Below are 15,107 nucleotides of genomic sequence, written 5' to 3'. Positions count from 1 at the left end.
ACTTTACTCATCCATCAAGGAAAACCACATTACTGGCAGGCAGCACTATCAAGTTCTCAGATACCAAAGAACAATGAAGAAACTTTTAAAGAAATCATGGAAATCAAGTAGCGCAATCATTTCTAATGCCAAAGTTTTCTACTTTAACACCTTTAGAATTGCCTGACACTCCAAGAAGGTAACTTAGGCTTCATTTATAGATTGCTCTAATGAGAATGGTGGTAAAGATAAAAATTTAAAAAAGAAAATGGTCACATATGATTCAGCCTTTATATTACGCAACTGGTACTCAGGGTTAAAAATGCAGAGATAATTGCCAATGAAATCAAAGGCAGTAGTCTTTACAAAAAAAGGTAAGGGTCAGGGCAACTGGATGGCTCAGTTGGTTGGGCACCTGACTCTTAATTTCAGCTCAGGTCATGACCCCAGGGTTGTGGGATAGAGCCCCATGTTGGGCTCAGCACTGAGCTGAAGCCTACTTAAGATTCTCTCTCTCTCTCTCTCTCTCCCTCTCTCTCTGCCCCCCCCCACTCATGTACACACTCTCTCTCAAATAATAATAATAATAATAATAATAATAATAATAATAATAAAGGTAGAGGACCTCATTCCATTTTGTGATAGGTCACTGAGTCGAATAAATCAAGACTCATTTAACCCAACTAATTTCTGAGGACTTCAATTCAGCCCCCACCAAGCTTTGATGCTAATGAGAGAAGAGGCATTAGGTCAGACTCTGAAGTAAGCAGATCCTTTGGAGGATTTTGACAGATTTAATACCACCATTTCCCTGAAGCTCAGCTCTCGGTGGTGCACAACTGGTGTTTAAAAGCCCAATGATTAAAATGAGAAAAAAAAAAAGTTTGTAATGGAACCGTTGGCACACGTAAAAGATAGGTTTTGAAGAGAAGGCCCATGTATATGCACACACACACATACACACACACATACAACCTCCATTTTTAAGTCCTATGTGCCTGAACGAAGAATGTGGATAGAAGTGCATAAAGAGTAATTTAAAAGAAAACTATTCATGTAGTATTACTGTGTTTTCCAGGAATCTGTGCTCCAGGTTGGGTAATTTGTACTGAGTTGAGAGGGCTGCAGTATCACCCACCCTAAAATCAGCGAGAAGCACTGTGAAGCATACCCAGGGAGATGCAATTTGGTGTTCTTCATATGAGCTGCAAACTCTTTCTGAAATTGCTACATTAGGCTGGATGTGGACAGGAATCATATGCCTAGCCATGCTCCCAGCTAATGGAAAAACAATTTTAAATCAAAGGCAGACATTTCGATAGCAACCCATGTGGAAGAAACAAGCTTCGATCTAGATACCTCATTTTGCTAATCTCATTGGCTTGAAAAAGTAGCAAGATTGCATCAGATATTATATCTTGGCAGATAGTTATGGGAAATAAGGGTCTCTTTTACCTGCTCATTCAGAGATTGTGTTTACGTTCCTTAGTAACAATCTAAAACCTGGAGTAGGAATACTTGGGAACTAATTTTGGTTGATTATTCTGGGGTCTGATTGCAAAAGTGACAGATTGTATCACAGTTATAGATCCTAGAAGATGTTCTTATGGTATTTTTTTAACAGTTCCAAGAACATAATATTTATCTAACTACACTGAGTTTTATTTTTTGTCATCCTTTACAAAATGATTTTAGATAATTTCTGTATATTTCATTTCCTCTCAAAATAAAACAAAATCACTTTTTAACTTTCTGAAGGATTTCAGCAAGTAAAAAGCTATGTGTACATTATAGTAAAATTAATATATCACTTGCCAGAATTCCTTTTTCACAGTTTATTAATCAGTTTAGTTTTGAATGACACGGTCTTTTGCAACCTGTAGCTCCCTTTTAGAGTGTTGATATTGGTACACGATTTGTTAAACAAGATCTCTGAAGAAAATGACAGAAGGGGGAGGAGCTATTAGGAGATCAAGAGGTTAGAGGACCTGAAAACCTTAGAAGTTCTAGAAGTCATCCAAGGGAAAAGGATTCTTAAAGTAGAATGAGAAGTGTTGCGTTCAAAAACATCCTGTGTTTTGGTAGTTTCAAAGTTCTGATAGATTCATAATCTATTGAGACTAAAGCCTCAACTGCAAGCTAATGACACTTTTAATTAGCTAACATGAAAAAATAAAGCCACACAATCTGGCTAATATTAAATCTTATAAAGAGCAAACAGTTGTATTCATTTACTGAATTTAAGTGTTACTGACATGCTTCAAGTCCTACTACTGCTTATTCTTCTAAAATTGTTGGCTAATAATTGTACAATTAGATCCCAGATTTTGGTTATAATAGTCCTCAGATGTAGGTCAGAGACACAGCAAGTCATGTCTGTGTAGGTTGTGTTTTAAGAACTAGGCTGCCTTAAGAGATATGTCTTAATAAACTAGCCTCCTCAATTAGGCATATTCAATTCCCAACAGCAAGCCACCTTTTCTCTTTGTGACAGATAGCCCCTCCACCTACTCTGATTTGGGGGGGAAATGTGCAGGGGAAGAGGAGGTGTTGCTATGAAATGATTTCTCAGCATATTATTAGGACACGCAAACTTTTGGGTACACTAAATAATAGTCTTACTTACTTTTCCAGGATCAATGGTATGTAGGTATGCTCACACTACAAAGCACCATTTCTGTTTAGTGAATCGTGCTTAATACAAATATTTACTGGCATAAAAAGATGTCCACAGTATGCCAGGTGCAATGATTGGGTTAAAAGTGGTATGTGCAGTATGAAACCATTTTAATGAGGAAAAAATCTGCAGAGGAAAAAGTCTAGAAACATAGGCACCAAAGTGGTAGGATAATGGTTGGCTTTCTTATTTTTGTTTTCTATAATGACTGGTATTTTTTTTTTTTTTTTTGTAATAAGAAAACAATTAAGTGTGACCAAATTAAGCAGGTGGGATCTTGGTAACAGTACTTTACTCATTTAGCTCATTTGTTCAACAGATATTGATTAGCTCTCTATGTCAGGTATGGTTCTAGGCCCTGGGGACATAGCAGTGAACAAAATGGATAAAAACCATGACCTTTTGTAGCTGACATTTAATGGGGAGGGCAGGACCACTGTATATGGCTGCATAGGGTGAGCAAAACACAACTTCCATATCCACGCATGCCGGCCCGAGAGAGGGAGACAGACAAGATACCATGTAATATAGTGATAAGCATAGAAAGAAGACAGAAAGTGTATGGGGGGAAGAAGTGGAAGGGAGTGAAGGATGCTTCATTAAGGTGACAGCTGTGTAAAGACCTAAAAGATTTAAGGAAGCAACCCTGTGGTTATTTGAGGAAAGGAGAAGCAAGGATAGAAACTCACACAGGAGGAGCCGGCTCAAAGACAAAAAAAAAAAAGGCCGGTGTGACCAGAGGGAATGAGGGGACAGGTAGTGGGAGAAGAGGGCACAGAGGTAACTGGGGATGAGACCGTACGTGGCCTTGGCTTTTACCTGGAGAAGTGAAGCTATTAGGTAGTTTGGGTCAAGGGTGACATCATCTAATTTACACATGAGCTCTAGCTGTAGTTTAAGAACAGACTGAAGGGGGAGACGCGTTACTGCAATAACATGGGGGAAAGAAGGCAGTGGCTGGCACCTGGGTGGCAGGTGATGGCAAGTGAATGTACTTGCTGAGGGACCGGATGTGGACATGAAAGAAAGGTGTTTGGCCTGATCAACCAGGTGGCTACAGGTACCATCCAGCTTGATGGTGAAGTCTGCAGCAGGCACGGTTGACAACAGCAGTGGGGGCAGGAAGGTGAGCTCCGTTTTGGGCAGATTAAGTTTAAGAGGCTGGCAAATAGCCAAAGGACATTTCAACCTTTGTATTTAGCAGCGCCCCCCTCCCCCCCCCCCCCACCAGAAAGGCAGCTTGCCCCGAGGTAACAAAGGAAGGAGTTGGAAGGCAATCTTGGTACATGAGGTGGCACCAACAGGGGCTGGTCTAAGAGCCGAGCAGGCTGCTAAATTCTGCTTCACAGAAGAGGAGGCAATGCCAGTCTGACAGGATACACACCCACACTTTTCTTTCCAGGTACTCACCTGGATAAATAATGTTAATAAAAATGGGAATCTTTATGGTAGAAATTTCTCACTGTTCAGTAAAGCTGATATTTCAGTGAGAACTAATGCTGTAGATAGGGTTATAATTTCAAGGAAAATGTGAGACCAAAGACCAAAGAAAAAGGTAGGTGGCTTAAAAAAGGAGACCAAAGAAAAGGTAGGTGGCTTAAAAGGTAGAAGAATCACATTTGGTATTCTCTTGAGACGCCCAAGTCAAGCTGTTGTTTCAGAGTGGTCTAAGCCAAGGCTAAACCTGATAAACAAGCAGGCCCAAATGTTCCCCAATACGATTCTGCCCAAAGCAACTGGGAGCATAGGCCTACTGGCCTCAACTAGTGTTGGAGAGAAAACAGTTTTAAATTTATATCCTAAGAGGAACTTTGGATTCACAGGTACCCCAAGTCCCCAAATCACATTTCGATGATAGTGGGAAATACTCAGATATCCACATTAATCTCTAGAATGTCTTTCCCTAGACTGAATGATACACTTTAACACTCAGAAGAAGTCAACAAGAACTTAAGTCAGATTTCTGAAAAGTTAGTCCAAATAGCTGTTGTCAGTCTGATGTTTTCAGCAGTCCAAGGTAAAATAAATGAGAAAGAGAGAATAGAATGAATTTTAAAATCTATTTGAATTTTAAAAGTGGTTTGATTTGAGACCATTTGCCTGTTTCTTGTTTGTTTGGTAGTGTTACTATGTTCCTTTATGAAATGGTGAGAAATAGGTGGTAATGTTTATGTCTGTTTTGGTTAAAGATATATATGGAAGGCAACCCTACAGATCGCTCCGTATTTTTGTTTTAAATTTATAGGTCTGTGAAATGGGAAGGTCTGGTAAATGCCGCCCTAGGAGAAACGCTAAGCCCATGGTCACGCCTCGCTCTCCGAGCCTGACTGAGCAACCAGGAGCGCAGGACCGCCTGGGTCAGCAACCCCATTTTCGGGGACATCGAGGTCTGCTACCTCCCCGCCTGCCTTCCCACTCTTCCACACGACCTCAGTCAAGGCTTTCGGAGAATTAAAAGTGGTTCCTCCTGAGAGCCTGGAGACCTCTGTCCCTCACCACCTCCACCAGCAAATGTGCCGGGGAGAGCAGCAGCGATCTGGTTCGGAGCAGGGACTCTGCTGCTTACCAGATTTGTCACCTCAGGCAAGTCACGTAGCATCTCAGAGTCACACTGTTCCTTCTCTTCTTTCTAAATGGCATCTGTTTCCCATCTGAAAGGACTGTTGTAAAGAACAACTATTATATTTGTGGGAAAGCATTTTTTAATTGATAAAACCATGATTATCTAACATGGGCCCAGGCACCACCATAAATAAATGAAATGGACTGGGGATAAGAAAAACAAGGCAGCAACATATTCTGCACTGAATGACCCTGCGTTTGGGGGGAACAGGAGCAGGAGAGACTCTGCGAAGTGGGGAGTCCAGGATCATCCAGGAATGACAGAAGCCCTATGTAATCAGAGCTTCTGATTTCCTCAGAGGAACCAGAGAGCTTCGTTGTGTATACATGAAAACTCCTGGTTATTTAAATGTTAGCAACTGTTCCACCAATTTAAAAGTCAAGGAGACCATCCCTGAAAGGGCAAACAAAACATGTCTCTAGGCCAAATTTGGGCCCAAGACACTCATTTGTGACAGGTGATTTACACACATCCTACTGTTCCTGTGTGCAGCGGAATATACAGGGCTGAGACCCTCTACCAGTTCTTAGGGTCCCTCCCAAACACTTCCCTATCGCTGCTGATGTGGCTGTGTCCTCAGAGTGCTAAGATTTTTCAGAGAGTTCTTCATGTACCTTCATGTGTGGACACTATAAACAATTCTTCTCATGAAAAGTTAACTAGGCCTTGAACCAATCCAACAGGGTCACCATCTGGGACTCCTCAGAAACAGTGAACTGTCAGCACTGTAAACATTTTAGACTTCATGGAAGACACTGACTTTTTCTAAACTAATCATCCTTGCCAGTCAAGATTTGCGGTATGGGTTCAAGAACAAGGCATTCATTTAACAACAAGAACAAGAACACTGAGGATGAAGACCGGGCGGCCATTATAATGAAAGGCCTAAAAGCAAACTGTGACTTCCCTAATAAGGGGACGACCCAAGTCAGCTCCCTGGCAGGGGGAGCACCAGTACGATTAATCAGTCTGTTTTCAGTTTTCTCACGACAGCAATATTAACAGTTTGCTTTCTTCTGTTTATATGGCGTTGACAGGTCTTCAGCATGTTGGGCCTACTTGCTAAAGATTAATGGCTACTCCTGTACCGAGGTAAAAACCAGGCAGGGAGAGAATGCCTTTTACAACTGGGTAAGAACTGGCTTCTCTTGCTCTCTTTCGTTCCCCTATTGCACACCAACTCCTCCCTCCTTTAAATCCTATCAAGATTATATAAGATTAGTTGTATCCAGTAGGTTCTTATGTTTATATTCCACTTTAAATGTTGTGCCTCCAAGTGAAACAAAGGGAACTTTACACATTACTTCTAGATAAGTTTATCATCTCTAATCAAAGGTGCAGGGCTGGCTAATTTTGTTTTTAAAATGTCAGATTCCTTATAAAGGTAAAAGGTAGGTAACCGATGGCCTCTGGTGACAGGAATTTAGTTATTAGGTGGGTGATGGTTATTTAGAGCACACTCAAAAAAGGCAGAGCTGACATTAAGTAAGGCCCTGCTGCGAGGAGTACCAGCAGCCCAGAACATCTTAGACCCGCTTCACGAAATAGTCCTACTTCAAAACAGAGAGAGAACAGCTCCCCATAACAGCCTCCTCCCTCCCCCACCCCCCACCAGAAGCTAGAAGTACTTCTTGCTGCTGGTATGCTTTTCTCTGTGCCAAGGTGGGAAGACATGGTAACAGTGTTTGGGGTTTATTTTTTTAATATATTTAAAAAAATTTTTTTTAAATGTTTATTTATTATTGAGAGACAGAGCGTGAGCATGGGAGGGGCAGAGAGAGGAGGAGACACAGAATCCGAAGCAGGCCCCGGGCTCCGAGCTGTCAGCACAGAGCATGGCGCGGAACTCGAACTCACAAACCGTGAGATCATGACCTGAGCCGAAGTCGGACCCTTAACCAACTGAGCCACCCAGGTGCCCCTTAATATTTTTTTTAATGTTTATTTTTGAGAGAGACAGAATGAAAGTGGGGAGGGGCAGAGAGAGAGGGAGTCACCGAATCTGAAGCAGGCTCCAGGCTCGGAGCTGTCAGCACAGAGCCTGATGTAGGGCTCAAACCCACAAATGCAAGATCATGACCTGCGCCGAAGTCAGAGGCTTAACCGACTGAGCCACCCAGGGGCCCCCCTCCATTATCTTCATAGCATATAAGCATACAGAAACAAAGAACAAATTTTTAAAAAGAAAAATCAATGTGCCTCCTCTAGAGTTCCGTAGGAATCTCATTCTTTGGTCTTAGGGAACCTCCTGCTCCACTCATCTTTGTGCAACAACTGCATGAGTAAGTGTGCATCACATACCCAGGAACTTCAGGCCCCATACCCAGGGTCAGTGCTCCAAACCACTTCCTCTGGCTCACTGCTCTCCTGACATAGGAGCAGGAGGGGCCGAGTCCAGTAGACAGAGCATCAGGGGTGGCTTTTAAGTGGAAACTTTAAACAAAGATTTCTAAAGCCAGAGACAAGAACACTCTAGGATAATAAAACAGTATGAATAATAGTATTTATTGAGTGCTTACTATGTATATGCACTGTTATAAGCAGTTCCATTGGAAAAACCAATTCCCACAACAGAATGCATTAAAGAGTTAAATCATCCCAGGATACGTGAGAGTAGAACAATATACTGGATGAGAGTTGTACAGATCTTGAACTCCATACTTGTATTTAATAATTTGCCTGATGCGAAGGTTCAACGGGAGAGAGACACTGCAATTGTCCTGAGACTCCAAACCAGGGTGGTACATTGGAAGTGAAACGGAGAAGAAAGATTTGAGACTGATCTCCAAAACAAAACCAACTAAATTTTTCTTTACTTCTTTGTTTTTTAGTTCGTTTGCTCATTCATTCAACAACTATTTCTGAGGGTTTCAGATGGGTCAGACACTGTGCTAACGGACACCTAAGGAAGAAATAAAACCAGAAGATTGACTCCTTCCTCAAAACTGGGCTACCAGCCGTTGTTCAGTGGTTTAGAGTGACAGCATAGTAGACACCTGTCTATCCCTCCCTCCTTCCATCTATCCGTTCAGTACTTGCTGAATGCCTGTCTGGTGCCAGGAACTGCACTACATAAGGGTCATGGACAAGTGAGGAAAGAAAAATGACAGGAAAGGAAGAAAGGCTGCTGTCTTCATTCTCACAGCCCTGGGAATGCCTCCTTTCTAGAACTTCTATTCCTTTCCTGGTGGTCTGGCCATAAGGGGTAGGCATGGCAGTAAACCACCAGACTGCGGGAACAGCAAAGGTATTCTTAGTCATCCAAATGAAGACAGAATCTGTTTAATTTCTAAACGTATGTCCTGATGTGACATATTTATCCAAAGCAAAACACTGTCCCAGAAAGGTACCTCACATGATTCCCATGTGTAGATTTTAATATTGTCTAAAAATACAGGCAAAGAAAAACTAGCTCTGAACTAAGCCGAGAGTGAAAATGATAGAACAAACATACTTTGAACATTACAAATCTTGTATCTAGTTTAGTTGGACCTATAATCCTATTGCCTTTCAGGGAAAGCCCCGATCTTTTAAAATTAAGATCTGCCTAGACTTTACAAGAATAAAACCTGACCTTTTTCTAGTGCTTTTTGAAAAACTAGGTAATAGAATGACTACCACTGAGAAGTGTTTTGCTTTATGGCAGCTGCCTTTTCATTATTATTTTATGAGGGCTTGTCTAGATATTATGATATTATGTACTCCTCACTATCTACATTTAGTTCTTTTTAAGATGTCTTCTTCAGATGCCTGGGGGTTACGTCCATTTCTTTGGATCTAACTGGATCTCAAATAACAAACCGTATCACTTTAATGCTTTCCAAAGGTTCTTTTGCATGTAGGCTCCCCTCCAGAAACCATGACTAAGGTATGCTTTTGGTCATTTCCATTAAAACATTAAAAGGTATTTTCAGGGACCTACGAACACCATCAACAATTATTTCAAGTGTAAGCTAGTTCGTATGTGCCAAGGGTGAGACTTGAAATGCTAATAAAATCTAACTGTAAAAGAAGGAATTTGATGAGAGCAGGCACATTTTAACTTCAGTTTTATTCTCAGGATCTGAACCTGGCATGGACTTGTGTGCTCTGTGAACTCGGAGATAACTGCCCTATGGAAAACCAGCCTGCACAAACGGTGACATGAAAAGGCAGAATCCTGGGCCGGTGCATCTTAATCCCAGGCTCTACCCCTGGCATCATCTTGTTTCTGGATGGAAAGTAAGATGTGAATAACCACTTATTTCCACTGAAAAATGTCTTTATGGAATAGTTCAAACATGCTCATTTCACAAATAAAACCAGGAAAAGTGAAAAGTGCTACATAAGTGATCAATGAAGACACTCCTGTGATCATCCCCTCGAGTTCGTCTATGGGTAGGAGAAGTCTTCACTGTTGTGGCAACTAGTTCCATGGCTGGAACGCCTTCAATTACGCTGAGCTATTACTTTCATTTTTCTTGGCTCAACTTAGAGGACTTTGGAGGAAAAATGTCAAAGATGAGCCGGGAGCAAGAGTCACAGAAGACGGTGCCCACTGGAAAGGCCAGGGAGGTCCTCTAACCACCCTCCCAGGGCGGGGAGAGGAAAGCAAACCGGAGCCGCCTGCCATCTGTGACCTACCTGCGGCGCAGATCCTCGGCCACGGCGGCCCGGCAGCTGAACAAATAGGCTCGCAGCGATTTCAGCCGCTGCCGCAGCCGCACCACGGTGGCCAGCGGCTCGGCGTGGCGGTACAGCATCGGGTTCTCCTGCTGGATGTCGATCAGGGGCTCTTCGTACACGTACTCCAGAAACTCTTTGGCTTGCTTAGATACCTACAAGATAAACTTCCTCAGTCAGTCTGGGGAACCATCCAGTTTTCCACACCTCCTCAAACTAGGAACCAGAGTTGAAAGGCCAAAGTCACATTACTTTCCGAGCGAGCCACGAGCAAAAGCCCATAGCTTAACTAAATATAAATTGTGGCTTTCTTTCTCTCTTCCAGAAACCTGTAGAAGTAACCGTTGCATTGAAAGGAATCCATTAATTATGTATCTTGATTATGGTGGTGATTACATGAATCTACATGAGATAAAATGACACAGAACTATACAGACTCAAGATACCACGTAGGCTTCCCGATTTGTGGATATTGTACCACAGTGATCTAAGATGTAACCAATGGGACACACTGGATGAAAGGTACATGGGACCTCTCTTTACTATCTATGCAACTTCCTGGGAATCTACAGTCATCTCAAAATTTAAAAAAAAAAAAAAATGAAGATTCTAAACAGACTTAATTTTAAAAACTACATACATGTATATTCTATACCACTTTTATAAGTAGCCATCAAAATATAGGTAAATCATGTACATATTACAAAATTCAAAAGGAATAAAAAGGATAGCTTTAAAGGATATTATTTATGCAGGATAATTTGCATAGAAAACAGGCTCAAAAAACACTTTAGTGAGCAGAAAGGAGTTGCTCTTAGAATAACTTTGAGCTTGGGCTGACAGACTAATATATCCTTCCAATTCTATATCCAATTCTGGTGGTAAACACCAAGACTATGCAAGTTGATTTTAAGATTTCCTTGTCATTAGAAAGAGTAGAAATGCAATGCATCTGAGATACAGAGGGAGTAGTTTAAATAATGGATAAGAAGTGGGTAATTTGGGAGAATCTTTACCAATTTGCTGATACTGAGATGTGGACTGGCTAGTGATGTGCAGAGTTGGCTTAGTTTCTACTTGGGAGGGTAAAACCTCTCTAAAAAGCTTCCAGGAAAACTGCTCTGGTACTGGGAATAAGGATAGAATTCAACATTAGAAAAACGATTTTGCTTACTAAAAAGAAAACTGAAAATCCACTATGCTTTACATTCCAGACTAGAAGTTTATTAATGAAGATAAATAGGGTACAGTCCTCACCCTCAAGGGACTCACTATGTAGTATAAGAGATAAATATTTATTTATTTTTAAAATGCTTTATTTATTTATGAGAGAGAGTCGGGCAAAGAGAGGGCTATCCGCTCTATCAGCACAGAGCCTGACATGGAGCTTGAACTCACCAACTGTGAGATCATGACCTGATCTGAAATCGGACACTTAACCGATTGAGCCACCCAGGAGCCCCGGGGATAAATATTTAAAACAAGAACTACATGTCGCATATAGCCTGTTCTCTACTACAAAAGAAATATGGATGAGGTCCACTGGTAGCTTAAAGGAAGGAGAAATCAATTATCCTGGGGGGAAGGGAGCCGCTGGCAAAGCAGGCCACACTGCCTCAAGGTCTAGAAAGATAAACAGAAATTCACTTGGTGGGCAAGGGTGGCACAGAGACTACCACAAGTAGATACAAGCAAGAAAACCCACCAATATGAATAGGTGATATGGCTACTGTATGCTGATTAAAGCACATTTACGACATTTAATATTTTGTAATAGAAAATAAAGCTCATATAAAAGTTTCCATTCCTTATAGAGATATATATATATATAAAGGCATCAATGGTTTTTTTTTTCCCCAGTAAGTGTCCCATTTTTTTTCCCTATTAGCAATTATTTTTGAGGTACCTGTTGTGTGATCCTTTGGGGGCCCTGCAGTTACAAACGTGGTGAAGTTTACAGTCTCTGCAAATCAGCTCACAAAGAGGCCCTAGAATTAGCCAAAACCTCTATTTAACCAGACTGGAAATAACAACTGACAAGGATACAGAATGCCTCACTTGAGGCATAGAGACACAGGTACGTGCCAGATCCCATAGCAGGCATTAGTGGAGAGTACAACAGGCATGGCCCTGTCCTCGTGTAGCTCAAGGTTCGGTGGAGAAAGACAGAATTGGGTTCAAATATTTGATTTATCATGGTTAAATATGTGCCATATTTAAATATTTTAAACGAGGGAAACACGATGGTGTTCTGGGAAATGAAGTACAGTCCCCTTGAAACTGTTGCTGAAAAATGATGTATTGTACAATTCAATTAGTCTTTCTGGCTCTGTTGAGCAGTGTTTATACTGAGTCAGGGACCTGCTGAATTAGGTTAACAATGCTACCTTTTAGTAGGTGAACAGAAGGACAAAGGGCACTGGCCAGTCTCCCAGGCCTGAAAAGGCTTCTCTCTTCAGGTGGTACTTAAGCCTAAAAAGGTTGGGGGTGGGGGGGGTGGGGAGGGAGTCTTTTACAGAGACAGTAAAAGCAGTGAGACAAATGGGAGAGCAGCTAGCGACATGAGCGTTCATAAGCTGGAATTACTAAAAACAAAAACAGAGCTAGTTTCGATGATGTCTAAGGCACTGCTTCACAAAGTTATTAACCAGTGTTAAGAATACGGAGCAAACTGGGACCGCGGCTGCCTGGGTAGGTGAACAAACCCTTGCAAGGCTGAGGGAGGTTTTGGCAGCACGGCTGAGCACATGCTCACTTCTGATAATCAACCACTTACACCGGTAAGGGAATTTTTGAAAGAACTACAAAATTCGGTATAAAATGCTATTTTTGCAAAATAGAGTGCTGTATCCCCACTGATTTCCTAAGTTCTAAACCACCCTGCATACTGGTCTAAGGATTCCACTTTCAAACTCAACTGTAATTAGAATGCTTTTTAAAAAAGAACATGTTAAATATATAGTTACTTAGGGAAGGAAACCATAAAGTTTGTGAGGAGAAGTTTCTTTGCTATTAATAGAAATATTACATAAATTGTCCGTGAACACCAAATATATCCCCACCTAAGAGCTACTGTCCTATTTCTTGCCAACCAAATTACGAAAACCATGAGAAGCCTGAGCGTTGTTTTGGATGGATATAAAAACTCAGCTCACAGAGGCAGATAGATGGACCCAATACGTTTTTAAAAAATGGTTTTGGTTGGTATTGTCTTTAGTGATCCCACTCCATTCACATTAGAAACAACTTTTATAGGGTTAATAAGTTCATTTTTCAAACCTACTGACTTTTTAATCTTTTACTAAATAATATTTAATGTTTACTAATATTAATATAATTTCTTTCCAGAGCTTTTGAAGCTTACGAACAGACTAATTTAAGCTAGACGAACTCAAGTCAGTGACTGTGATTTTGTTGCAGTTTGTGAACTGGTTCTCCCTTCACAGTGTTGTGGTCTACAGGATTCAAGAGCTGAGGAGGAGGACGAAGTCGAGGTAGAAACGGTTCTCCTCCACACCTCACACATCAAAGTGTATTTATAAACATATTGGTTATGTGAGCAGGAAGCATCATTGGTATAAATTTAAAAGCCTTTTGTTAAGCAGGTGGCAGCTACCTCTTAATGTTCTCGAATGTTGTTCAGGTTTACGTAATTCTGAGAGAGAGGTTCTGGAATGGTGTCCTGGTATGTTCCCCCACAAAAATAGCCCCGGGTAATAGAGCGATGGAGCAAAGGGAATGTTTAACGATAGACACCAATTTGGAGGTGATGTGGTGGAGGTGGGGGTTGTGAGGACTTCAGTTTTTGTTAAGGGAGGAAAATGGATTGATGAGAACACACTTTTAGAATAACAACTGGTAAACACAACCTAGTCCAGTTTTTCTGTGTTCCAAAGAATACTAGTCCCACAACAATAGTGTTCTGAGGTCCAACAGGAAAAATGCCACACACTACCTTCTTCACTTGGTGATTCAAAGGGTAGCATGTTAGCCTATGAAAGCTTTCGGATATCGTGTCTGCTTAACGTGCTCAGGCCAGCAATCTCCCAAACCTATTTGACTATAGACAAGGCAGCTTTTTAATGTTGTGCAGGCCTTGTGCAGAGGGCGGTGGGAGACGAAATGCAGGCTGGGCCCTGCTTCCCCACCAGAGGAAGGGGCCTCTTTCTCTAATTCCTTCCATCTTGCCACGCTGTGAGCCCCCAGGGCTGCGTTCTCCTGAGGGGCCCTGTTCCAGCTGTAGCGTTGGCCTAGCTGTGGCCCTCCTATAGAACTCTCTTTTTGAGTAACACCTATTAACAAGCACAGAACTTGTTAATGCTCCATGGAACATATTTTGAGAAATGCTGAATTAATCCATTACCTATCCTTAGTAGAAAAAAAAAAAAAAAACAACAAAAAAAAAACTGAATCCAGAGACCTTAAGTGACTTATCTGCAGTCATTTTGTGGCAGAACTTAGAGCCAGAGCTCAGATCTCTGGATACTCTGTCCTATGCTTGGTAGCACTATTTAAGTTCACAGTTTTTTTTGTTTGTTTTTTTTAATGTTTATTTATTTTTGAGACAGAGAGGGACAGAGCATGAACGGGGGAGGGGCAGAGAGAGAGGGAGACACAGAATCCGAAACAGGCTCCAGGCTCTGAGTGGTCAGCACAGAGCACGACGCAGGGCTCGAACTCACGGACCGCGAGATCGTGACCTGAGCCGAAGTCGGCCGCTTAACCGACTGAGCCACCCAGGTGCCCCTTAAGTTCACAGTTTTTATTTTTTAATAACTCTACTATAAACTGTCTACTCATCACTCCTTAGAAGAGGTGATCCCTGTCCATATTCTGTCCTTCTCTTTCCCCAAATACAAAGGCAGGGGGGCTACAGAGGGAGACTAACCTATGATGTAATTTGGCGGTATGCTAGCCATTTATTTTTAATCCTAAAGCAAAAAATAAAGTCCAGTAACAATTCATTTATGTAGAAGTCACTTATTTGTGTATTTGTTTACGGTCTTTCTCCCTCCATTGGGATATGAGCATTCACAAGGCAGAGACTGTGTCCCCAGTGCCTGGAACGGTAAGCATGGTGGGTGTTCAATAAATACTTGAAGAAACGAATGAGTGTTCTACAGTGCTCTGAACCATACACTCTTATTACTTTACACACACTTAGAA

General features: G+C 41.6%; 1 protein-coding gene and 1 long non-coding RNA gene across 10 annotated transcripts in view; one reads left to right on the top strand and one right to left on the bottom strand.

Annotated features, from left to right (window-relative positions):
• PLEKHM3 (pleckstrin homology domain containing M3) overlaps window positions 1-15,107 on the bottom strand; it is a 196,900-nt gene that overhangs the window by 100,195 nt on the left and 81,598 nt on the right. For 7 of the 9 annotated variants that reach the window (XM_019446213.2, XM_019446215.2, XM_019446216.2 and 4 more), the window contains one exon: window positions 9,903-10,096. In XM_019446213.2, the coding sequence (XP_019301758.2) occupies window positions 9,903-10,096 (194 nt within the window). Of the gene's footprint in view, window positions 1-7,765; window positions 9,758-9,902; window positions 10,097-15,107 lie in introns of those variants that run through there. The other 2 variants (XM_053905422.1, XM_019446217.2) reach the window with 2 other exon arrangements.
• LOC109265153 (uncharacterized) lies at window positions 10,092-14,326 on the top strand. The gene is made up of 3 exons (XR_002079052.2): window positions 10,092-10,463; window positions 11,830-12,018; window positions 13,290-14,326. It is a non-coding gene; the product is annotated as an uncharacterized LOC109265153 (long non-coding RNA).

Source organism: Panthera pardus, unplaced genomic scaffold (assembly GCF_024362965.1).
Source record: "Panthera pardus isolate Hobbes unplaced genomic scaffold, ASM2436296v1 HiC_scaffold_10, whole genome shotgun sequence".
In the NCBI taxonomy this organism is placed as follows: domain Eukaryota; kingdom Metazoa; phylum Chordata; class Mammalia; order Carnivora; family Felidae; genus Panthera; species Panthera pardus.
The sequence above is the reverse complement of the archived record's forward strand: the minus strand, read 5'-3'. Positions and strand labels throughout refer to the sequence as shown.